We start from the raw sequence: 23,722 nt of genomic DNA on the forward strand, positions 1-23,722 counted from the left end.
GCTGCCTATCCGCTACCTGCACATGTGACCCGCGCGGTCCGCTGTCTGTCCGCTGCCTGTCCGCTACCTGCACATGTGACCCGCGCGGTCCGCTGCCTATCCGCTACCTGCACATGTGACCCGCGCGGTCCGCTGTCTGTTCGCTGCCTGTCCGCTACCTGCACATGTGACCCGCACGGTCCGCTACCTGCACATGTGACCCGCGCGGTCCACTGTCTGTCCACTGCCTGTCCGCTACCTGCACATGTGACCCGCGCGGTCCGCTGTCTGTCCGCTGCAGAGCGCTCCCAGGTGGACCAGCTTTTAGCCGTGTCTCTGCGGGAGGAGCAGCTGAGCGGCTCCCTTCTGGCGGTGGATGCCAGCCTGGTCCAAGCACGAGCCACTCTGCAGGCCACATACATGGAGGTACAGCGACTCCTCCTGGTGAAGCAGCAGGTGAGGAGTCACACAGGCCCTGATGTTCACCTTAGAAAGGTCCGTGGGAAAATTAGGTTACAGATTTGGTTAGTATGAAATTTACATATGAACTTTTACTCTGTCACTTGATGTTGACTTTTGACGTGTGTGTCTGAATCGCCTGTCTCTCAGGTTACCACGGAGATGAGCACACTCAGGACAAAACGCATTGAGATTCTGCAGGGGATGAAAGGTAACATTAAGCATTTCATCAAGCATTTCAACAGAGTAATTAGTAGTTATTTTTGATTCCCATTATGTATAGAAATATTACATACTATAGTGTTTGTGTGTGTGTGCGGTCCAGGTATACCTTACCATATGGGGACTAAATGTCCCCACAACGTGATGATTTTTTTTTTCCTGGTCCCCATAAGGAAAGTCTCTATTTTATAAAAATCCATGACTGCAATGAAAAAACTAAAAATGCAAAAACTCTTATATTTTGTTTGGTTACTTTTGGTTATGGTTAGGGCTGGATAGGGGTTAAGGTTGTCATAGTTAGCATTAGCATTTTCCCATAGAAATGAATGAGCAGGCCCCAAAAAGATATGATTACATGACTGTGCATGTGTGTGTGAATCAGACTGGTATGACCACCTCCCTCTTATGTGTGTGCAGAGGAATATACTGGCATTGCTGAACCAGGAGAGAAGGACGCTGCGGAGGAACCTGCAACAGCTGCTACATCCACTTTGCTGGCGTCGGCTCTGTCCGCGTCGGCTCTGTCCGCGTCGGCTCTGTCCGCGTCGGCTCTGTCCGCGTCGGCTCTGTCCGCGTCGGCTCTGTCCGCGTCGGCTCTGTCATCTTCCCTCTCCCCTCTGACTAACACCCCCTGCCATGTCTCCGGGGCGCCCTCCCAAAGTGTCCTGCCCCCTTTCTCAGAACGCCCTGCCAGCAGGCCCTCTGCTGATGCCACCACTGTCACGGATGACCTGCACGTCAAGCATGACCCTCCCTCCAAGTGTATGCTGCCTCCTGACCCCCCTGTCGGCAGGGTTCTCCTTGACTTACTTGATGCATCTCAGGAGGCTTCCTGTGCCACCACAAATGCAGGTATGGATTCCCTTACCATCACACACCTTTCCTTCATCACGTGTTTGCTCGGCCTTTAGTACATGATCTACCTCTTCCACCCACAGACCAAAGCCTGTCCAGTCCGACCCGTAACTTATTGGCAGAGAGTCGACAGGCCAGCTTTGACTCCCAGGAGAGTGTGAGTCTGCACTCAGAACACAGCCAGGATTACTTGAAGGGAGGCAGCTTCACGGGGTCTGTGCAGTATCTGTCTGGTGGTCATCTGCAGCAACCGACGACACTGGTCAAGAAGTGTCCTGCTTCAGCCCCCATTGAGGACAAAGATGATAAGACCATCCAGGCCACTGCACCAGCCAGCCATAGAGACTCCAGTCTTGTTGCCACAGAATGCACAGAAACGGTGACAGGAAGTCACGGCGGCAGGGCAGGTCGGACACGTACCCCCCAACCGGAAGCCCAGTCCTCACTCCCCTCAACGCTTCCTGAGTCCAAGAGCGGGAACCGCGTCCGGAGGCTAAGGAAGAAGAAGATGCTGCGGAAAGCACTCAGCGGCGAGCAGCCGGAGAACAGTGACACCGAGCAGGATGGAGAACCCGCGGGTCGCCCGGTCCGCAAGGTGAAATCCAGAAAGAAAGCCAAAGGATCGCCCACATCCAGCACGTCCTCCATGGTCACCAAGGGGAAGGAGCAGGATGCCGCAGCAGACGGTGTTTCATCAGGGTACAAGCAGCGTAATGAAGACGTGGACAGTGTGGCTGATTGCCGCTTAAAAATGGTGGAGCTTCCTCAAGCCAAATTCTCCAAAGTTATCTCAATTGAATCCTCTGACTCCGATGATGGGTCCACCCTTCATACTCCAGCCTCAAAGAAGTCATCGACTTTAAATGCCCCGTCACCCCCACCCTCAATGCCCAGGGCAGAACCCCAGGCACTGGCCTGCGATGAGGTCACCTCAACCAGCGAGTTGGATGCCATTTCTAGACCCAAGACTTGCTCAAAGTAAGACTGCTACTGTACATTTAATTCGCTTTGACAATAGGTTAGATTATGTAATTGTTATATAGGAGAGGAGAGACCTCGTTTTGGTTTCCTCAGTTTTTTCACTACAGGTTTTTTGTGATTACATTTTGCTAACTAAGATAACACAAGTGAGAAAGTTATGGTGCGATCAGGTTGTTCTTAAAGATGTTTGGGTTCAGCGAATGGATTTGGAGATGGCTGATTCTTACTGGGTTCTTTATAGTTAATGTTTAATGAATGGAACTGTGTATTTCTGAAATCATTTTGGGTTTTTTTTCCATTCAGTAAAATGCAACAATATCTGCCCTCTGTGAAAGAATTAAAGTTATGTTCAGGTAAGTCCCACTTACAGGAACTTCAGTTACTTTAATAATACAACTTACAATAAACACATGAAGCTTGCAATGATTCTTCTATCGCCTGTTGTTTCATGCAGTTCTGGTTTGATGGAAACAAACTGGCTCTCATCTCCGCAGAACCTCTTGCAGTCTTAGCTGACATGGCACAGTCTAACCTTGTGACAAGGCAGAATTAGTATGCCTCAGATTCAGTAGACAAATATAGGCTCCGGTGACCCAAAATTTCTTTTTAAGGGCAAAGTATTCTTAGATCTATTGGCATCTTCATTTTCACACCATTAGTTGTTCCTGCGTGGACCATGTTATACCTGTAGATGAAATGGCATAAAAAATGACTCCCAAAAGAACTGTGCACCTGTGCATTTTTTTTATAATTATACCTAGACTTCATAAAGCGGGATATTAAAATATACTGGTTTTAAAAACTTGAAGGTGGATCTGGGTTGTGCACATTAGGAGCGTATCTCCTGTTACATTGTATAAAACTAGCATGGTTTTGTGTTGCAGATGTGTCTTTGGAGCCTGGAGACGAGGAAGAACTCACTGAGGGTCTGTTTGAGGGCCACCAAGCAGCCATCAGCGCCATGCAGATCCATAACGGTCTGCTGTACACGTGTTCTGGAGATCGCACCGTCCGGGCATTCGACCTCGCGGTACGTCTGCGGCTGCAGGCTGCGCGTCTGCGGCTGCAGGCTGCACGTTACACAGCAGCTCTTCATGTTTCCGTTCTGAATTCTTCCATTTTCTTTGCAGAACCGTAAATGTGTGGCTGTGTTTGAGGGCCACAGCACAAAGGTGAACTGTTTGCTAGTGTTATCTGGACCAGGACTACAACAGCGCCTGTACACGGGTTCGAGTGACCAGACCATCCGCTGCTACAACTTAAAAGTACCTTTTCGCTTTCATTTTTTAAATCTGTATCGATATTCCTAAATCTGAATTTGTGTGTGTACTGTATATATACAGTACTGTGTAGTCTTAGCCAGTCAACGGAAATGTTTAAAGCTATTTATCTACTTAGCAAGGTTATATGAGCTCAGAAAAAAACACAATTTAACAGTACAACATATGAAAATTAAGAGAAACGCAACAAAAACTAAAGAATTTCCTCCATTCTCCAAAAATTTACTGGTAACTTGTGGTTGGTTAGAAGAACAACGCTTCAGGTCAGACGTAGTATCATAGTTTTACACCAGCATGAAAATCATTTTATTTTATTTAGACTTAATTCTTCTTAGATTTAATTGTTTATAAATGATGTTTTTGTTTTGCAGACTAGAGAGTGTCTGGAGCAGTTTGTTCTTTCAGACCGAGTGCTGTGTCTCCACAGTCGCTGGAAGGTTCTGTACGCTGGCCTTGCCAATGGAACGGTGGTCAGCTTCAGTCTGAAGGTGAGCTGTCGCCAAACTCTGAAGACTCACACATCTGTATCGTTCCCACAACCATAACAGTTTCCGTGTCTTTTTAAGCATCCATCTTTGTCTTTCACGACCAGACGAAGCGACAGCTGGACGTGTTCGAGTGCCACGGGCCCCGTGCGGTGAGCTGCCTGGCGTCGGCACAGGAGGGCGCACGGCGCCTCCTGCTGGTCGGCTCCTACGACTGCACCATCAGCGTGCGAGATGCCAAGAGCGGCCTGCTGCTTCGCACGCTGGAGGGACACACCAAAACTGTGCTCTGCATGAAGGTAAGGGGTCCTCGCACAGTCACAGCCAGAACATTAGCAGGAGCCCACACTCCAGTCTGCTCCCATCCACAGATCTGCAGATGCATGCAAACAGCATTGCACATAGATAGATACATATATACCTATAGGAAAAATACTGTGTAGTGAAACAGGCATACGATACCAGTCAAAAGTCTGGACACGCTTAACCAAAGAGAGCTTTATTTGTACTCTTCTCTACATTTTAGAATGATTATAAAGACATCAAAACTATAAAATAATTATGCACTGACCAATAAAATTAATTTGTCTAGGTGGGGCAGCTCTGTGGGTTGGTGGTTCAAATCCCTGGGTTGGCAGAGTGATGCCCCCACTGGGCCCTTGAGCAAGGCCCTTAACCTCAGTTGCTCCAGGCACTGGCTGATCCTACTCTCTCCTCTACACCAGTTACATGAGGTGGCCTCCTGGGATGCTTTTCCAGCCGTCCTGAAGGAGGTCCCACATATATGCTGAGCTCTCATTGGCCGCTTTTCCTTCACACTCTGGTCAAACTCCTCTAAAACCATCTCTACTGTGTTTAGGTCAGGTGACCAGGTCATGTGATGTGACACGCTATCACTCTCCTTTGTAGGCTGCTTGGCGTATCCAAACTTTTGACCAGTACTGTATGTAATCATTGATTTATGAAAGGTGCTAAAACAGTATTGTCTTTCTAGCCTTGACCTATTTAAGAAAACTGATCACACTTGTGGAAAGTGGAAATTAGCGGGAGAACATATTTAAATGAATTTGAGAAAGCACTTTTTTACACAGCGTGTTGTTAGAGTATGGAATAGTCTTCCTGCTAGTGTGATCAGTTCCTTTAAATCAGAGCTAGATAAGATTTTAACAACTCTGAGCTATTAGTTAAGTTCTCCCCAGACGAGCTTGATGAGCCAAATGGCCTCCTCTCGTTTGTAAATTTCTTATGTTCTTATGTTGTCTTTAGGTGGTGAATGACTTGGTCTTCAGTGGTTCCAGTGACCAATCAGTTCATGCTTACAACATTCATGTAAGTCTGAAATAGAACTACAGTACTTAATTTATGTCATAATTCTTTCGACTCACCATAGTCCTTCTCCATGTAACGTAGAATTACTCCTGACTGAAGAATTTCTCCAGTTTCTATTGAATTTTTTTAATCAAGTGAGACAATATTTATTTTATTACACCTATATATTTGTGAATTTGTCTTTACATATAGACGGGAGAACTAGTGCGGATCTATAAGGGTCACAGTCATGCTGTCACTGCGATAACTATCATGGGAAAGGTGATGGTCACTGCTTGTCTGGACAAACTGGTGCGCGTCTACGAGTTGCAGGTAAAACCGGCTCACTTCACATTTCTGGTGAAATTTCAGAATTCAACATTTCTTAAAACTCGTCCGGTCACATACGTGTGCGCTGTGTGTTTTTTTTTTTTTTGTGTAGTCGCACAACCAGCTACAGGTGTACGGTGGACACAAGGACATGGTGATGTGTATGGCTTTGCACAAGGGCATGGTGAGTGCGATCACATGATCATGTCGCACTATCATAGGAACTGGAGAAGCGCGACTACTGCTGATGCACAATAATTATGTTAGGAAGTGCTTTACATTAACTGCACCCTCATAATACCTTTATAGTGTATTTATAGAACATTCAGTGCACCTAATACAAACAAACATTAAAAATGTATAATCATATAATCAGAGGTAGAAGGTTCAGGTTCAGAAAGTACAAATACAGACCAAGATTTTGTTTCACTCAACCAGTTGATTATATACAGTCACATTCACAGAGTAATCAACTGGTTGGTTGAAACAAAATCCTGGTCTGTATTTATACTTTCCACCTTGCATATGTTTATCATCAATGCATATTGAAGCTGTTAAGGTATGTTAGGATGTTAAGGTATACTAGGATGTTAAGGTATACTTACATGCTGCTTATGAATGTTCTATGAATTCAATTAATGCATTATGAAGGTGCACTGAATGTTCTATGATTGCATTATGTATAGGTAGGTGCAGCTAATGAGAAGTGTCACCTTATGTTATTCTGTTACATAGCCAGAACATTTGTCCAGAGTCTATTTTCTTACACTCTAGATCTACACCGGCTGCTACGATGGGAGTGTGCAGGCCGTCAGGCTCAACCTGATTAAGAACCATCGCTGCTGGGTGAGACGTGGGATTGCACGGGGAACGGAGGAGACTCACCTGCATAACCTATTCAGAAAATGAAACTTCACTGGAGTTTCACCCATTTCATTGTGACTTAACAGCAGTAACCGTGGATGTAGATGTGTTACGTACACGTGAGTTAATTTCATCCTCCCTCTTCTTCAGTGGCAGGGCTGCTCTGTGGTATTTGGTGTGATGGAGCACCTACAGCAGCACGTGCTCACTGATCACGTCAGTCCGAGCTTCCATACGCTCAGGTGTCGCTGGAGGAACTGCGACGCATTCTTCAGCACACGTAATAACTCCAAGCAGGTATGGAAAACGCCCACTGAAAATCCAGAAGGGGACCTTCTCATAGTCTGGACAAAACATGCAACCTTAAAGCTGACCATTGTGAATCAGAATCACCTTTGAATGTGTGTGGTCATGTGTGTATTATACTGTATGTATGTATATATTACATGTATAGGTGATAAAAACCTGTTATTTTGACCAGATCCTGGGTCCCCATAAGGGAAAACTCTATTTTATAAAAATCAGTGACTGCTGTGAAAAAACTAAAAATGCAAAAACTCTCATATTTTGCTTGGTTATTTATGGTTATGGTTAGGGCAGGGTGGGGGTAAAGGTTGTCATAGTTAGCGTTAGCATTTTTCCCACAGAAGTGAATGAGCAGTCCCCATGAGGATGTGTGTGTGTGTGTGTGTGTGTGTGTGTACACGTTTGCGTGCACACGATAATTACATTGCTTGTTTCCCCTACTTCGACAGGACGCCCCCAAACACATGCTGAGACACACAGAGGAGGACTGTAAGCTGGATACCTGAGGGGGGGCACAGTGGTGAACATTTTACCTCCCATATTGGGCGGATATCAATGGTCAAAGAGGTTTCGTCAAATGATACATACATATGAAACAATGTTTGTATCATAAATGCCATAAATGCTTAAATACATGACTTAGAGTATAATAATATTTCAACAGCCTATTGATTAGCAGAAGACATTTTCTGCATTTTGGTTTGAAAACAGTATCTCCTGTGGTTTGGTTTTAAAAAACGACTGGATCTGTTTATGTACCAGAAGTAAACTTATGCCTAGAACATATACAGTGTTTCTTACTATAACTCTCTGTCATGGATTTGATAAAAACTGTAACCCTATATTATATGTTTTGACTGGACGTAAAGTGACCAGGTGGAACCAAAGCGGCCCCCTTCCTTTCTGATACTGTCATGTGGGCTTTTGCAATTTCTAAAAACTCCCAGTTTGCTCTGGGAACCAGTGAAGAGGTATGGAGGAGAGGGGAGGTTGGTCTCAAGTAGAAGTATGAAAGCGTTTTATTTTATTAGGAATCCTCTGTTTCCTGCTTCCACTTCTATAATCCCAGCTGCCCTTGTTTATTTTATATTATTATAAAATTATATATTATTTATCTTAACGTTTTTCAACCTTAGTATTGAGTGGCACATTAGCTAAATTGAAGTTAAACTTATGTTAACAGGAAACTTGCAATAAATGTTGTTACATTTAGTTTATTGTGTGTTAAGGAATACCAGTAATTGTGAAAAGTAACAATTTAAAATTGCTTTCCCCCTTAAAATGAATATTATATCAATTAATTAAAAACATTTGCCACTAGTCCTTAAACAATTAACCATACCCTTAATTTAAAAATAATTTCAAATTTCTATATTCATTTTAAATCTGTCTCAAAGAGGTTCAGTGGAACACCTTTAGACATAGTATCTGCCCTTAGAACCAAGGTTTAGAAACAATGTTAAGGTTGAATCACTGCACAGTAGTGCTGAACAATTCAGCCTCTGTATCCTAGCAACCATATTCCACGTCTTGTTGATGTAGGGGGGTTGTTCCTCCTTCTGTTACTACGTATATATTTTACTGATTGTGTATGAGGAACGTTTCCAGTTCTTAAACTGCAGACCAAATGATGCCGAGGAAAATAAAACTTTAAAAAGAAACTTAAAGACAGGTACAAGAATCTAATTGTTGTCTTTAAAACAGCATAAAACACACAGAACTTTGAAAATCTTGATAGTAGTTGATTGTATGGCATGGAGAGGAATATGCTTTGTTGTCATTTTTAAATGAGTGACGAAATTCGTGTTAGTGTTTTTGTTGAGGTTCTGCTGCTGAGTTTTTGGCTGCCACTGTGAAATGCTTCCCCTTCACAACTGAAGCAGCTCTGGACTGGATTCCTGTAGGAGATATTTGCACTGCAGATATAAAGGCCAAAGCAAATGGATATTTAGACTGCAGTGGGTTTTGCCTAAATTTTGAAGTTTTAGTTTGGAGCATTATATCTTTTTAAGCCTTTAAAACTTCATCTAAGACTTCATTTCATTTACACTTGCTTAGGAATTTTTGATTCTTAATCTGCCAGTTAAGTTGTTTGCCAGTTCCTGAGTGCAGTGAAGCTCTTTGTTGTAAAACTCAGTTTGAGGATGTTGTGATAGGATTTCGGTTTGCAGTGATGGTAAGAGAGCAGAGTAGTATTGGTTTTATGTGTTTGAAAAGATTACTGTGTGTTTGAGTCTACACTAATGGTGTGAACGCCTGTTGAGATTTAGGTTTTAAGGCAAGGATAATGGGAGTGGTTGTTTTTAAAAGTGTGAATCATTGAGGTGCCTCAAGTGTCCCAAAACAAGGTTGCATTTTTGTATTTGTTTTTGATTTTGTTCATTATTTATAATGTTCCTATTAGAAATAATGAAACATAAGGTGGCATTGCACACGTAGTGCAAGGGACCTTAGGAAGGTCCTCACTTGTGTGCCTTTCCCAGTGGTTTCTGGGTAATCTTTCTAAACAGTTAATATTTTAAAATAAATTAATAATAAATAATTGAAAAGACTTAAGTCTTTACTATAATGACATGATTTACTCTGATGTGGCTTGGCTTTTCCAAATTCAACTTAATAATCAATTTAATGTAGCAAGACTGATGACAAATTACTGTTTTAAGGATGATTTAAAGTTGAAGTTGTTTTGCATAAGCTCAGTTGATAAGTGCAGTGTTTTTCTTGTTAATGACTGCGAGGAGGCAGAAAGAGTAAAAAGGGAAGAGCGACGATGCTCGTTCCCATTGGAAAAGGGTTTTACTCCACTATTTTAGGTGTGTGAGAGAGCAGACAGTGACGGGAAATGCGAAGGTAGACGTAGGGTGTGGGGAGAGGACACTGCAGCAGACCTCCATGCCGTACTCCGAGCGTGGCAGCTCACGGCAGTGAGACTACATGAGTATGATGGCAGCTGGTGCGCAGTGAGATGGGTTACGTTACGTCACTGGCTGTGAAATGACACTGAGCTGCCTTTTGTCCTGCTATCTATCGCCTTCTACAAGTATTCCCTCAATAGCCGTGCTGTTGCTTTCACATTCTGCAGAGTGAAACATAAGCATGCATTTTTTTTCCTCTTACCTGTTCTTTTTGAGTTTCTTTGACGAAGTATTTTTTCCTACAGACTGCTTTTTCTGTGCCAAGCTGTGAACTTGACAGACTTTTTGTAATATTACAAATATAAACTCGTTTAAAACACTTTTATTGAGTGGTCTTTTTTTTTTACAATTAAATGACAAATATTTTACTGCAAGCATGTGTAATAAATTACCTAACCTGGAGCAGTAGTATACTCATACTAATAGGTTAAAAAAATCTGCATCATAGCAAAGGTACAGTTTGAAGGAAAATGTGAATACGAGCAGGATGACTAAAAACCCTGCTAGTTAGGATGAAAGGAAAGATAAGGGCTGGATTGTATCTGACCAAGATAATACTAAATGGTGACTGTAAAAATGACAGAAATAAGGTTATATGTGCATTGACACCGAATCCTGAGAAAACAATTTCTCTCTTGAAGATAGAATAGAAAATGAAGCAAGATACCGAAGTCAAACGGTTAACTGGACACAGAAGAGACTGCAGGAAGCAGCTGGAGGTGCAAGATCATCCTGCAACCTAGTTTAGGTTACACCTATTTTAAAATCCACTGGGTTTAAGCCTCTATATTCCCATAAACTGAAAAAACATGGCATATCACTTCTTATTTTGACAGAAGGCACTATTTGGGGACTAAATATTGTTAAACTTTGTTTAGTTTGATGATTCTGAAACGTTCGATCTGAGTCCAGGACATAATCTCAGGGATCTGCCATTTGTGTTAATCAGTGCTGAGCTACATTTTGTGACTGTCCCAGTGTATCAGATTTTTTTTCTACCATGTGATAGTGTGTACTCTCTTTGCACTTTGTCTTTCATTTGCACTATGTGTTTGCACTTTATGCGCTTGCTGCTGTATGCAAAGGAATTCTCATCTGGGATCAGTATCAGTATTTCATTTGGGATCCGTAGATATTATATTATCCGAAAATGACAGAAAACTTGCATAAAATGAGATGCTGTGATGGCCACTAACAGCCAGTCAGCATTTTTACAGAACATCTGATGACAACATCTGCTTTTAACATTAATATTAACAAATAAGGCAATCATGTTAGTAATTTCAATTAACTAAACTCCCTGTTCTGTCTGGAACTGTTTTGATGCCAGGTCAGATGGACTGAAGATGAGGCAGGGCAGGTGGTTGGTGTTAGAAAGGGTTTACCAGAGTGTGTCCAAATCTGAAGCCAACTGTCCTAAAAAAGAATTCATAACAGCTTCAAAATGAGCTTGATTCTTTCTTTGAGCTCTGGACTGTGTGTTGGTACTGCTTTTTGCATCATGGAAAGTAAGCCGATTTGATTCTGAAAGACATAATGAGGTTCTCATACCAATGGAGGAGGCCGTCATGGAACTGGAAGGCTTTCAGCACGAGCTTGCAGAGATCTCTGAAAGTCCTGTATAGACTCAGCAGCTTCACCACCCCTCAAGGCCTTATAGAAGCCATGCAACCTGGGCAAGACACGGGACAGGATTAGGAATTAAATGAGTAACAAGGTGATATTTACTTAAAGAAACCCACCAAAAAAGCACAGATGCATGATTCAGAAGCTTATAAAGCCACGATAATGGAATTACTGTCTAGAAAATGCTGCAATGTTTTATTAATTCTTATACTGACATTACAGCACATTTTGAAGGTATCGATCATGCATTATAGATGATGGCTTCAAGTTAAATGTTACCGAAAGTTTTTTTTTTTTTTACTTAAAGCTATCGTTGCTTGTATGGATGATTAAAAATAAAGATTGCATATTTGGTGTCACACACAATACCAGATTAACTTCAACATTTGCTGACATACAATGAAAGCTTGCACACATTGCATCCTTCATCCTGATTCGTACACAATTTCCAGTACAACTGTTTATTAAGGAGCCAAATTTTGTCTGCAATACCGTAAATGACAAATCTACCCGAACTGTTAAAGCTCCTTTGGCATAGGTCTTCTCTAGGAGAACATTACAAAAATCATTCATCTCTGCTGCCTTGGTAAAGAGTGACCATGGTGCCAGAACTTAGCATGGTATTTGAAAGGAAATGTACTCACACAGATTGTGGATTTTTTGTGGAATTTCTCACATTTCCCTCTATGCATCACTCAGTAACTTGTGTAAGTGGTAAATCAATTTAATTTGTTTGATCAATGCATATAAATTGCCACCATACCATTTTGCTTTTCAATTAAAAATCCCACGCTCACTTCTGACAGATGATTTTGTTTCAGTAAAATCATTATAAAAGCATAATAAATGACATATCTTAAAGGAATATTAATTAGATTGTTTATATATATATATATATATATATATATATATATATATACACACACACACACACTCATATCCCATTCACAATGTCATGCTGGCTCATTGCCTTGAGAGAGGAAAAACACATATTTTACGTTTACAGCTAACTAGGGTTTTTATTAACAATTATGCATAATAATATGCATTCGGTAATATTCACCCAATCACTTGTGATGCATGCAAATTCCCACTTTTGCTTTAGCCATAAAAAGTGTTGCCGTATGAAAGATGGATGGAGCGAAGGAACCTTCTGGTAACGCCTCACACCCCTGTTACTTTCCATGTACTCTTCTTATATTAAATGTGTTTATTTCTATTTCAGTCTGACCCAAATTCCGTAAAAACTTTCCATCTAACTATTCATTTCTTCATAATTGCTTATTTATACTGCATATATATACACTAGTAGCCAAAATTGTGGAAACACCTCCAATTTTTAGAGATTGCAGAACTTTATTCAACTGTTGCCCCAGTTACTTATTTAATCGCCAAATATATATTTGTAACATTCTTTGATTGTTTATAGAGCATTACCGCCAATATTTGTGTAGTAATTTTTAAAGCGTAATGCCAAAAATGCTAGATGTTTCCACTATTTTGGCCACTAGTGTATACCTTGAGTTACCCAAAAGCATTGTTCATTCAGAATGCAATTAATTCAGCCAGACTTTCTATGTCTTAGTAGACAGCAATTGAAATATTCAGAAAGGATGTGACAGTTAAGCATGTGTCACATGCACGTATTTGCTTGCAATGTCTTACAGGCTATTCACCCAGTAAATTATTATCACAATCTTTTTTCCAACGTTTCCATCTGACTCAAATTCCTTTTCTGTATCTAGTAAGAGTGTAGTTTGTTGTATTCTTCAAAATGTCTTTGATGCAGGATATTCAATATCTTGTCATAGCAGCACAAGTGCACATAAAATACATACGCATTTGTTACAACAACTGATTGCTGCACGTATCACTTTTAAAGGTGAATGCATACTTGTGTGCCGATCATACCATGAGATAATATTAAGAAATACAAAAAATGATACTGGGTTTCACCTCCGCTTTATTTAAAAATAATAATTTATTCAAAAATATAGTGACTACTGTATATGATATATTGACCCCCTTTTAATTTCTCATATTTTTTGTCAAACAGTATGAAAACAAACTCTTGGGATAAGCCAATGAAATTTCTTTTCTGTGACCAAGACAAAGTGCTCCACAATGACAAAGTGCTCCACAATGACAAAGTGAGCAAAAAAATTTTTTTTATGTATTTTTAGAATTTTCAGAATTTGGGGTGAATACCTTCATAATCCCCATATGTTATTATGTATATTTAATTGCATGGTACACTGACAAAACAGAAACATATGCAATATTATGATCTGTTGCACTATACCTTGATGCAAAGTGCATTTTGTAAACTGCTTTCTACTGAATTCTAATTTCCCAGTCTTTTCCCACATTGAGATTCAGATTTTCCACCAGCAGCAAATGCTTATATTCCTGATACTGGACTGATCTGCAGATTTCTTCCACGCCTATAGTGAAGAGAATTAAAGAAACGTTACATTCCTGAAAAACAGTGAGCACATTTCATCCATTGGCAATATACAGATATTACGTATGCTTACGTTGCTGATGCACCTTCAGATGCATCTCATCTGGATTATTAAAATGATCAAACTAAAGATTGCGAAACCACACCACGCCAACCCTTATTTCATGCTGATTCAGTAAACATGAGATAAAACATTACAGGATCTTCTTCTTTTATGCAGTGAGGCAAACATAGCCGACAAATGAATTTAGTGCTTACTGGTTTCAAGCTTTATCAATCTAATAATTTAATATTGTTTTTAGGTGAAAATGTACTATTGAATTATTTGGTTTTCGTCGGTGTCGTTCATTTCTTCAGGTTCTCACCAGAAATATGTGTGGTCACAGCAGACGGTCTATTCTTTACCCCCAAGAAGCTGACAGAACTGACCGTGCACCCAGGGTCAAGGAGCCCTGCATCGTCGGCAGAGCTGGGAATATAAGACAAACAGCCACATTTCCCAGTTGTAAATGTAAGTCATGCAGGCATCTTCTCCCATCAGCTCTATAAAACATGACAGAGTCGGTATTCTGCCTTCTATAAGGACGGAAGAGTGGGCACTTTGGGCTTCACATTTAGATTGAAATGGTGTATGTATGCACGTGTTTGGTCTTTGGGACGCTAAGATTCATGTTCCTGCCATGAACCTGCCTGCCAGCTGCTCTTACCAACACACCAGACGGCCCCCCTGCAGAGAAAACCTGCGGAGAGAAAACTGCTTCCTGTCCTGATAACCGAAGGAGTGTCCGTCGTCCAGGAAGAGCCGCCCCACGGCACAAGCCTGCAAGAGAGCCGGTCGGTAAGAAGAGCACAAAGTCACGAATTCTCTGCCTCCAACACACAGGTTTATTATTATTATTATTATTATTATTATTAATGATTATTTTGGGAAACTGAATAACGCAATTCCCACTTAAATGTAGGAAAATGGGAATCAAATCACTAGGGTAAAATCAATGTGTTACATTTTCACCTTGGAATCCAGAGCCACGGTGAGAGTGAAGGGATATTTCTGCAGGTCGGCTGAACAAGAACCTGCTTCAGACTTTCTGGGAACTATTGTACCTCCACGCTGAAAAAGAGGCACCTAAACCAAGAACCACAACAAGTGTTTCATGTAAATTCAATGCTTGCAGAATGACCGGATAATGCACACTAGATTTATCCGGATCAAAATTCTGTGGGGGTATGCGGACTGTGGGTGTACCGTGGGGGTATGCGGACTGTGGGTGTACCGTGGGGGTATGCGGACTGTGGGTGTACCGTGGGGGTATGCGGACTGTGGGTGTACCGTGGGGGTATGCGGACTGTGGGTGTACCGTGGGGGTATGCGGACTGTGGGTGTACCGTGGGGGTATGCGGACTGTGGGTGTACAGTGGGGGTATGCGGACTGTGGGTGTACCGTGGGGGTATGCGGACTGTGGGTGTACTGTGGGGGTATGCGGACTGTGGGTGTACCGTGGGGGTATGCGGACTGTGGGTGTACTGTGGGGGTATGCGGACTGTGGGTGTACCGTGGGGGTATGCGGACTGTGGGTGTACTGTGGGGGTATGCGGACTGTGGGTGTACTCACGGTGTCCAAGGTCACCGGCAGACTTAATGTTCTCCCACCAGCAAAAAACAGATTTGTTTGGACATCATACCAGTACTGCAGAATGAAGACTGATGCATTAAAAAACATATAGAAACACACTTATACATCTGCACTTTGTCATTCAGAAGGTTTTGAGAACGAATCGAAATGTATCTTACCTCACTGGATCCAGGAAGGACAACCTTGACCTCTGTGACCCCAGGATCAGTCACAGGACAGGCTAAAAGAGCACTTCCTGCAAAACAGAACATTCTCAGGGAAAAAAAAGTCACTGAACACTTCTTATTGGAATATTGATTGCTTAGTGGCAATTCAATTACTGTACTTATGATATGTAAATATTGAGATTCTAATTCATCTTAGGCTTCCCCACAGTAATAATACCATTCATATGGTCCTACACTATAATACACCAATAAATGTCATAATTATCCATTGTGCACAATCATCATTGGTACCAATCATGTACTGATTCTCCACGGAGAAGGTGTCCTGCTCCCCAGGAAACTCCACCCACAGCGGTCTGATACAAATACAGAACAAAGCAAAAGTCAGATCCAAGGTGCGCAGCAGGAATCCGGCATGAGGCCATTGCCTTTCATTCTGTTTTTACCTCATAGGCGGCTGAGCTGAGGTATGGGCTTCATAGAAGAGAGTGTACCAGTAAGGTAGCAGGCGGTATCTCTGCTGAGCTGCAGCGCGAATAGCGGCAGTGAAGGGGTCTGCAAACAGCCAGGGCTCTCGCCTCTTCATCTCTCGACAGGAGTGGCCCCGGAAGAAAGGCTGCAGTGACCCTGCCTGGTACCAACGAACCAGCAATTCTGGCTCTGGGTCCCGGAAAAACCCTCCGACGTCCGCTGACACAGAGGGAGACAAAGGAGAATAAGGACTTGTCCAAAAATAATCTTTTCATGTCCATTCGGGCTGCAAGATATCACGTTGCTATTATTTGAAAAAATTCTGCTTAACATTGTGCTATCTATAAAACAAAAAGAAGAAGAGATTTACCCGAAATAAACGATAGCCAAACTGAACATGTTATTGTCTACCAATGAAATGTGTCAAATAAGTTGGTGGTGTTGCTGTGAGCTGTCAACAGACACAAAGCAGATGCAAGGCCGTCCTGATACATGAAATGTGACTGCAGGGCTTCAGATGACTGACAGGAAAAGTCCACAGTCTGGCTTTTCTGTATTATACGGACGTTATTTACACCCACAATCTGATGAGCAGATTACCAGTGTGCCTAAAATATTAATGAAAGGTGTCTTGCGATGGCGTCTTATAAAAGATGCTCTTGCTGCTGATCTCTCCCTTTCTTCACCGCCTGTTCAGTTCTTATCGCTTCCATGATTTACCAACACGGTCGCATGTAGCGTGCTCCGCTAACCAAATTTAATAAGCATAAAGATACACCAGATTTACACAGATTACTTTTGGATATCACAGTACGTCTCTCATTAATATTTTCGGTGTATTACTAATCTGCTTATTAAATTGCAGGCGTGAGCTGACATCCATATGGTACCAAAAAGCCAGGGTCTGGACATATTTTTACGCCTGTCATCTAAAGTCCTGGTGATTATTGCATATGTGCACATATCATGATTATATCGCGATATCATGCAGCCTTAATGTCAATACACTATAATACACCAATGTATTATGAGATGGTGGAATTAGTACAGGATTGTTTTTTTACTCAGTTTGTTAACACCCCTACCAGGGGAGATGCCATTCTTGATCTTGTTTTGTCTAATAACCAGGACAGGATTGGTAAATTAGATGTTTTAGAACCACTTGACAGTAGCGATCATAACATGGTTAAATTTGAGGTTAAGTTTAGTGCCCGAAGAGCAAAGTCCAAATCAAAAATATATAATGTTAGGAAGGCTAACTTCAATTGTATGAGATTAAAACTAGAAACCGTGAACTGGATGGAGTTAAATAACAAAACTGTTGAAGAGGCATGGGAATTTTTTAAAAGCACATTATTGCAAGTACAAGAGGACTTCATACCTGTTTCTAGCAAGAATAAATCTAGGAAATTGCAACCTAGGTGGTTTAATAGGGACATAAAGTATAAAGTAAGGAGGAAAAGGGCTTTGTTCCAGAGATGGAAAATAACTGATGATGACAGAATAAAGCAAGAGTATCTAAATCTACAGGCTGAATTAAAAAATGACATTAGACGAGCTAAAAGGAATGTCGAAAGGAAGATCGCATTGGAGGCTAAGGATGACGTTAAAAGTTTCTTCCAGTATTTTAACTCTAAAAGAGCTCTAAAAGCTGAAATTACTAATCTGCAGGATAGTAAGGGTCTTATAATTGAAAACGACATTGACATAGTAAATGAGTTCAATGATAGTTTTGCACGGGTATTCACTGTCGAGGACACTAGTAACTTACCAGTTCTTATTACTAATTCAACATCGTCTATAACTAATATATATATAACTGAAGCTGATGTTTTGCAAAGCCTAGCTAAGCTCAAAATAAATAAATCACAGGGCCCTGATGGCATCTTACCTATAGTGTTAAAAGAGATGAGGGATATTATTTGCCGACCCTTAACATTACTGTTTCAAAAATCCTTATCTGAAGGTGTGGTACCTTCTGATTGGAAGCATGCCAACATAACGCCCATTTTCAAAAAAGGGGATAGAAGTAATTTGTCAAACTATAGGCCAATCAGTCTAACTTGTATAACTGGTAAAGTTATGGAGGCTATAATCAAAGAGAAAATGGTAGATTACCTGGACTCAAATAACATTTTGAGGGATAGCCAGCATGGATTTAGGAGAGGTAGATCCTGTTTAACAAATCTGTTGGAGTTTTTTGAGGAAGCTACTCAGGAAGTTGATGATAAGAAGGCCTATGATGTCATCTATTTAGATTTCCAAAAGGCTTTTGATGTTGTTCCCCACAAGAGGCTCTCACTTAAACTCAAAGCGACAGGTATTTTAGGAACTGTAGCGACTTGGATTGATAACTGGTTAACGGATAGGAAGCAGCGAGTAGTTATAAGAGGCTCGATGTCACAGTGGGCCTGCGTTCATAGTGGGGTACCGCAGGGTTCAATTTTAGGACCACTTTTGTTCCTAATTTACATAAATGATATAGACACCAATATATACAGTAAACTGGTGAAATTTGCAGATGACACCAAGGTGGGTGGTGTAGCAGATACTGAACTAGCGGCTCAGCAGCTACAGCGGGATCTTAATTTAATTAGTGACTGGGCTGACACCTGGCAGATGAAATTTAACATAGACAAATGTAAGGTACTCCATGTAGGGAGCAGAAATATAAAGTACAGGTATTTTATGGGACCTACTGAAATAAAGGTAGCTGATTATGAGAAAGACCTTGGTGTGTATGTTGATGCTTCCATGTCTCATTCTCGCCAGTGTGGGGAAGCAATAAAAAAGGCCAATAGGATGTTGGGGTACATCTCCAGGTGTGTGGAGTTTAAGTCAAGGGAGGTAATGCTAAGATTATACAATTCCTTGGTGAGACCTCACCTAGAATATTGTGTACAGGTTTGGTCACCATATCTTAAAAAGGACATAGCGGCCTTAGAAAAGGTGCAGCGTAGGGCCACAAGAATGATTCCTGGTCTTAGAGGAATGTCATACGAGGAAAGGTTATTTGAGCTAAATCTGTTCAGCCTCAAGCAAAGGAGACTGAGGGGGGACATGATCCAGGTCTATAAGATTCTAACAGGTTTGGATGCTGTTCAACCGAATAGTTACTTCAGCATTAGTTCAAATACAAGAACTCGTGGCCATAGGTGGAAATTAGCGGGAGAACATTTCAAACTGGATTTAAGGAAGCACTTCTTTACACAGCGTGTAGTCAGAGTATGGAATAGTCTTCCTGATAACGTAGTGCAAGCTGAATCCTTGGGTTCCTTTAAATCAGAGCTAGATAAGATTTTAACAACTCTGAGCTATTAGTTAAGTTCTCCCCAAGCGAGCTCGATGGGCCGAATGGCCTCCTCTCGTTTGTATAGTTCTTATGTTCTTATGTTCTTAATACTCTTAAATATAATATCATAGCTAATATGCAACTACTAAAATGGTGTACCTCATTCTAAGAAAGTGTTGTCTGACTCAAAGTCAATCTCTTTCATATTTGTCAAACAGGTTGCCTAATAACTGACAGCTAATCTCACCCCCACAGAAGGCTATCCCCACAACACTCAGGGACAGAAGCATCGGGAGTGAGATCTTCAAGTATTCCCAGGTGGCCACATTGTCCCCTGTCCATATTGCACCTGTCAGAAACACAAAAATACATGCAACACTCTGGATGCGGATGAGCAGTCACGCTTTCGAAGCCTATGTGTGCGGCTTTTGCATTGGCTCACCCAGTCTCTGTGACCCTGCAAAGAAGGAGCGCGACAGGACAAATGGTCTGTCCAGGCCGTGCGAACGAGATACTAGACCCTCCACTGTAGCCAAGTGCTAAAGCGAAAAACAGTGAACAAAACAGGTGGAGGGAGAAAAGGAGAAGAAATTACGATCCAAGTGCTAAAAGTGAATAAATAAAATACTTTTTCTCCTCCAGGGACCTCACCTGATAGAAGCCATACAAGTTGTGGAGTTCCCGATGTTCCACACCCCCATAATGCACAGCATCCTTAGGCATGGTCTTCTCTGGCCCGTCAAACACAGACGGCTCATTCATGTCATTCCATATAAACATGATTTCTGTGGAACCCTATTTGTGCATGTGGACACACATACATACACATAACGGCATTACACTGAAGTCAGAACGTCAAAAATCCGCCCAACAAATCAAAACCACGAAATGCACGATTCATGGTCACCTTGTACTTCTCCAGAGCAAAGAGACTGGAGTACCACGCCCGGACCGTGCTGCTACTGAAGTCCAAGTAACATGAGACACCTAAAGACCAAGAACAGACACTGAAAAAGACTGAACTAGCAAGCTACAAGAGCCTGAGAAGAACCTGGCTTACCAACATCCTCATACCTGGCCAGCAGCGACCACAAAATGGACCTCCTTCTCTGTCTCTCACAAAGTGGCCAGACTTCCTGGCCTCACAGTAAATGGACCAGGCAGGATCCACTTTGATGTGAGGGTCACTGATGACCACCAGCTATTAGGCAGATATATAGGAACTTCAGGAGACTTGATTACCACATACAATAGAACTTGTCATGATGAGCCAGTGATATTTTTATTTTGACTGCCCGTATTACTAAACCTAAATTTTTGGGGGTGTGGTTCAGCGGGTTTGGACGCTGTGCCTGCGATCATGGGTTCAAATCCCAGGGTCGGCAGAGTGATCATGCCGTAGGGCCCTTGAGCAAGGCCCTTAACCCCCACCTGCTCCAGAGACTGGCCGGACCTGCTTCCTCCTTTGTATGTTATTTTGGATTTTAAAAAAAAGGTTTTCACAGCGACAGCTACTTTTACAAAAATAATGCTCTGGCTAGGGTATCGCGGGGAGGACTGACAGCTGTTATCGCGATCGACTAGAAATGTCTTGCCGATCGACCTGATTGACCACCAGTGTAAACCACAGCTACCTCACCTTCCTGTTTCGCTCCTCTAGGTGGCGCTGCAGATGTATAGGATTGGGGAACCGGCGAGGGTCCCAGGTAAAGTACCGCTTCTCGTCTGTATGCTCAATGTCCAACCACATGACATCATAAGGAATGGCATGGCTATCGAACCCGGCATCCACTTCCTTGACATCAGCCTCATTCTCGTAATTCCAGCGGCATTGGTGGTAACCCAGGGAGAATAGGGGGGGCATTGCTTGGTAACCTGGCATCACCCAAAGAGCAAGGTATAAATATTAAGTGTACATAAAGACAAATAAGAGTAAATTACAGAAGGAGATTGAGTACCGGTCAGCTCAGCATACTGAGAGAAGACCTGGGCTGGGGCGGGGCCAAGCAGAATGAAGCTGTCAATCACACCACTCTCTGACATCCAAATAAGGTCTGTGTGGGGCTGCAAGGACCTCCTCTTCGCTGGAGGAGGGCTAAATCTCTAAGGGGCAAGAAAAGCAACTACTGAACACAGGAAATCAAGAGGATAAAGAGATTAAGAGGACACAACAAAATCCATAATAAAGATATTAAAATACAGTCACGTGCCGCAAAACCAGATTTTGCCCGATGACAAACGGCATCTACGATGGTGGTCCCATAAGATTATAATGGGGCTGGAACGTTCTTATCACTTAGTGAGATTGTAGCCGTCGATGCGTTGAGCATTGCTCGCGTCTTTGTGGTGATGCTGGTGTAAACAAACCTACTACACTGCCAGTCCTATAAAAGTATAGCACATCTACAGTATATACGGTACATGATACTTATAATGTAACATAATGATAATAAAGAGGTATGTTACTGGCTTATGTATTTACTATGCTGTACTTTTCTTTTGCACTTTCGTTATTTAGGCTATATCATATAGCCTAGGTCTGCAGTAGGCTCTACCATCTAGGTTTGTGTCAGTACATTCTATGATATTCGCACAATGACAAATTCACCTAAAGATGCATTTCTCAGAGCGTACCCCTGTCGTTAATCGATGCATCGATGAACAATTTGAAACCAAAATCTTCGTGGGCTTGCACTTGGGGGGCTGGATGGTTGGCAGTTGTTTTTTCTATTGCCAAGAAAGCTGGCAATCCTGTTTCCTGTGATTGTGATAGTTTTGTATGGATTTTGATATTTTTGCACTTGCTGAAATAACTTTTTAAATGTTCCAGTTCTGTGTCATTCCTGCTGTGCCCATTTAACCCTTCACCCCCCAAATAAGCCCCGCATTCCATGCCCCATCTCTGTGTCATGTGACTCTGCTTGCCACACTGACTGTAATAATTTCCCCAGGCATGTACATACCTACAATTAAGCACCTTCTCTGCTCTAGTTACTGTGTAGGAGTAGCATACAGAAATGAGCATACACCTGCAGATCGGAGGAAGGCACACCATCGGACATGCGCTGGAGGTCCACCAGGGTCTCCGATGCATTTAGCCAGAATACGCCAACAGTCCTGCTGGTATTGTGGGCCAGCACAAGAGGGACAGAGCCATACAGTCCCAAGCGACTATGAATGTCGTATCCGAAAACATCCAGGTTGTACAGGCGGTAGGGCTCTCCGTCACTGAAGTTCAACACAACAAAGCAGAGGTATGATCTCAGAGAAATGGCCACAAGATCAAGCTAATGTGTTAGCACATGCTAACACAGATCTGCACAGAGTGCATTTGAAAATCCATTTATTTCACATACGAGCCTCCTGTTCTTCATTGCCAGGGACTTACCTAGTGTCTTTCAGCTGGAAGGTATCAGCATGCTCAGGAAGACCATACAAATGGGAAAAGCCACACAGCCTGAGATCCACACCTACAGAACTTGGCCCTGTATGATTTATTTACACAGAAAAGAACTGATTTTAAAATTATCATATATTTCCATCCTCCTATTTCAAATCCATACATTTCCTTTATATTTATTATACACAATAACCACCAACCACTTGCTTTGATGTCCACAAAATGTTTAAATTTCTCCCTCCACAATCCAGTGGGGTCCTCTTCTTCATCCTGAAATGTATATAAGAAATAAATCATAATAATTATAAAATATATATATTTAAGGGGATAATATTCTTACTGAACTACTGAACCTTGATGAGAGGTCAGAAATGTTCCTGATGTGAGGAGTTTTAATCAGTGAGTAAAAGCTGCTTTACTTACCACCGACGTCAAAGGCCTGAAAAGCAATGAAACACGAGAGGAAACAACTATAACTTAGAAATGCAACTTAAATATAACTTGGTGTCTTAGAGCTCCAACACACATTAATGTCATAAGAAAACAAACATGATTATTATTTCACCTTTCGGCGAAATTACTTTGGACTCATTACCATGAGTCATAAAAAGGTCATTAATTGCAAATTGTGACTTTGAGGATTTTCTCCCTTCTTGTCGGATGAATACGCAAGTTGGGTCGTT

At 41.9% G+C, this 23,722-nt stretch overlaps 2 protein-coding genes and 1 long non-coding RNA gene across 5 annotated transcripts in view; 1 reads left to right on the forward strand and 2 right to left on the reverse strand.

The window, feature by feature from the left end:
• LOC140578398 (uncharacterized) overlaps positions 1 to 182 on the reverse strand; it is a 266-nt gene extending 84 nt beyond the window's left edge. The window contains exons 1-2 of the long non-coding RNA XR_011982541.1: positions 108 to 182; positions 17 to 67 (exon numbers count right to left, since the gene is read on the reverse strand). This is a non-coding gene — a long non-coding RNA (uncharacterized lncRNA). The remainder of the gene's footprint in view (positions 1 to 16; positions 68 to 107) is intronic.
• Positions 1 to 10,303, forward strand: part of znf106a (zinc finger protein 106a) — a 25,060-nt gene extending 14,757 nt beyond the window's left edge. The window contains exons 9-24 of the mRNA XM_023827482.2: positions 281 to 435; positions 589 to 649; positions 1,078 to 1,157; positions 1,233 to 1,512; positions 1,599 to 2,493; positions 2,800 to 2,849; positions 3,381 to 3,526; positions 3,627 to 3,761; positions 4,148 to 4,264; positions 4,369 to 4,560; positions 5,528 to 5,590; positions 5,783 to 5,902; positions 6,012 to 6,083; positions 6,674 to 6,745; positions 6,914 to 7,060; positions 7,519 to 10,303. Coding sequence (XP_023683250.2) covers positions 281 to 435; positions 589 to 649; positions 1,078 to 1,157; positions 1,233 to 1,512; positions 1,599 to 2,493; positions 2,800 to 2,849; positions 3,381 to 3,526; positions 3,627 to 3,761; positions 4,148 to 4,264; positions 4,369 to 4,560; positions 5,528 to 5,590; positions 5,783 to 5,902; positions 6,012 to 6,083; positions 6,674 to 6,745; positions 6,914 to 7,060; positions 7,519 to 7,575 — 2,642 coding nt within the window. The 3' untranslated portion in view covers positions 7,576 to 10,303. The remainder of the gene's footprint in view (positions 1 to 280; positions 436 to 588; positions 650 to 1,077; positions 1,158 to 1,232; positions 1,513 to 1,598; positions 2,494 to 2,799; positions 2,850 to 3,380; positions 3,527 to 3,626; positions 3,762 to 4,147; positions 4,265 to 4,368; positions 4,561 to 5,527; positions 5,591 to 5,782; positions 5,903 to 6,011; positions 6,084 to 6,673; positions 6,746 to 6,913; positions 7,061 to 7,518) is intronic.
• The window catches only part of ganc (glucosidase, alpha; neutral C), a 17,287-nt gene continuing 2,487 nt past the window's right edge, over positions 8,923 to 23,722 (reverse strand). The window contains exons 6-26 of one of the 3 annotated variants that reach the window (XR_002840149.2): positions 23,463 to 23,478; positions 23,240 to 23,309; positions 23,028 to 23,124; positions 22,669 to 22,867; positions 21,598 to 21,742; positions 21,279 to 21,514; positions 20,714 to 20,840; positions 20,547 to 20,626; positions 20,291 to 20,434; positions 20,082 to 20,178; positions 19,887 to 19,988; positions 16,323 to 16,566; positions 16,168 to 16,232; positions 15,868 to 15,944; positions 15,689 to 15,763; positions 15,087 to 15,200; positions 14,782 to 14,894; positions 14,440 to 14,543; positions 13,913 to 14,054; positions 11,536 to 11,656; positions 8,923 to 11,400 (exon numbers count right to left, since the gene is read on the reverse strand). Coding sequence is in view for 2 of the 3 variants with exons in the window: in XM_072699067.1 (XP_072555168.1) it covers positions 13,945 to 14,054; positions 14,440 to 14,543; positions 14,782 to 14,894; positions 15,087 to 15,200; positions 15,689 to 15,763; positions 15,868 to 15,944; positions 16,168 to 16,232; positions 16,323 to 16,566; positions 19,887 to 19,988; positions 20,082 to 20,178; positions 20,291 to 20,434; positions 20,547 to 20,626; positions 20,714 to 20,840; positions 21,279 to 21,514; positions 21,598 to 21,742; positions 22,669 to 22,867; positions 23,028 to 23,124; positions 23,240 to 23,309; positions 23,463 to 23,478 (2,215 nt within the window). In the remaining variant the exon portion in view is untranslated. Of the gene's footprint in view, positions 11,657 to 13,912; positions 14,055 to 14,439; positions 14,544 to 14,781; positions 14,895 to 15,085; positions 15,201 to 15,688; positions 15,778 to 15,867; positions 15,945 to 16,167; positions 16,233 to 16,322; positions 16,567 to 19,886; positions 19,989 to 20,081; positions 20,179 to 20,290; positions 20,435 to 20,546; positions 20,627 to 20,713; positions 20,841 to 21,278; positions 21,515 to 21,597; positions 21,743 to 22,668; positions 22,868 to 23,027; positions 23,125 to 23,239; positions 23,310 to 23,462; positions 23,479 to 23,722 lie in introns of those variants that run through there. The other 2 variants (XM_072699067.1, XM_023827485.2) reach the window with 2 other exon arrangements.

The sequence above is a fragment of the Paramormyrops kingsleyae genome, chromosome 14 (assembly GCF_048594095.1).
Source record: "Paramormyrops kingsleyae isolate MSU_618 chromosome 14, PKINGS_0.4, whole genome shotgun sequence".
Taxonomy (NCBI): Eukaryota; Metazoa; Chordata; class Actinopteri; order Osteoglossiformes; family Mormyridae; genus Paramormyrops; species Paramormyrops kingsleyae.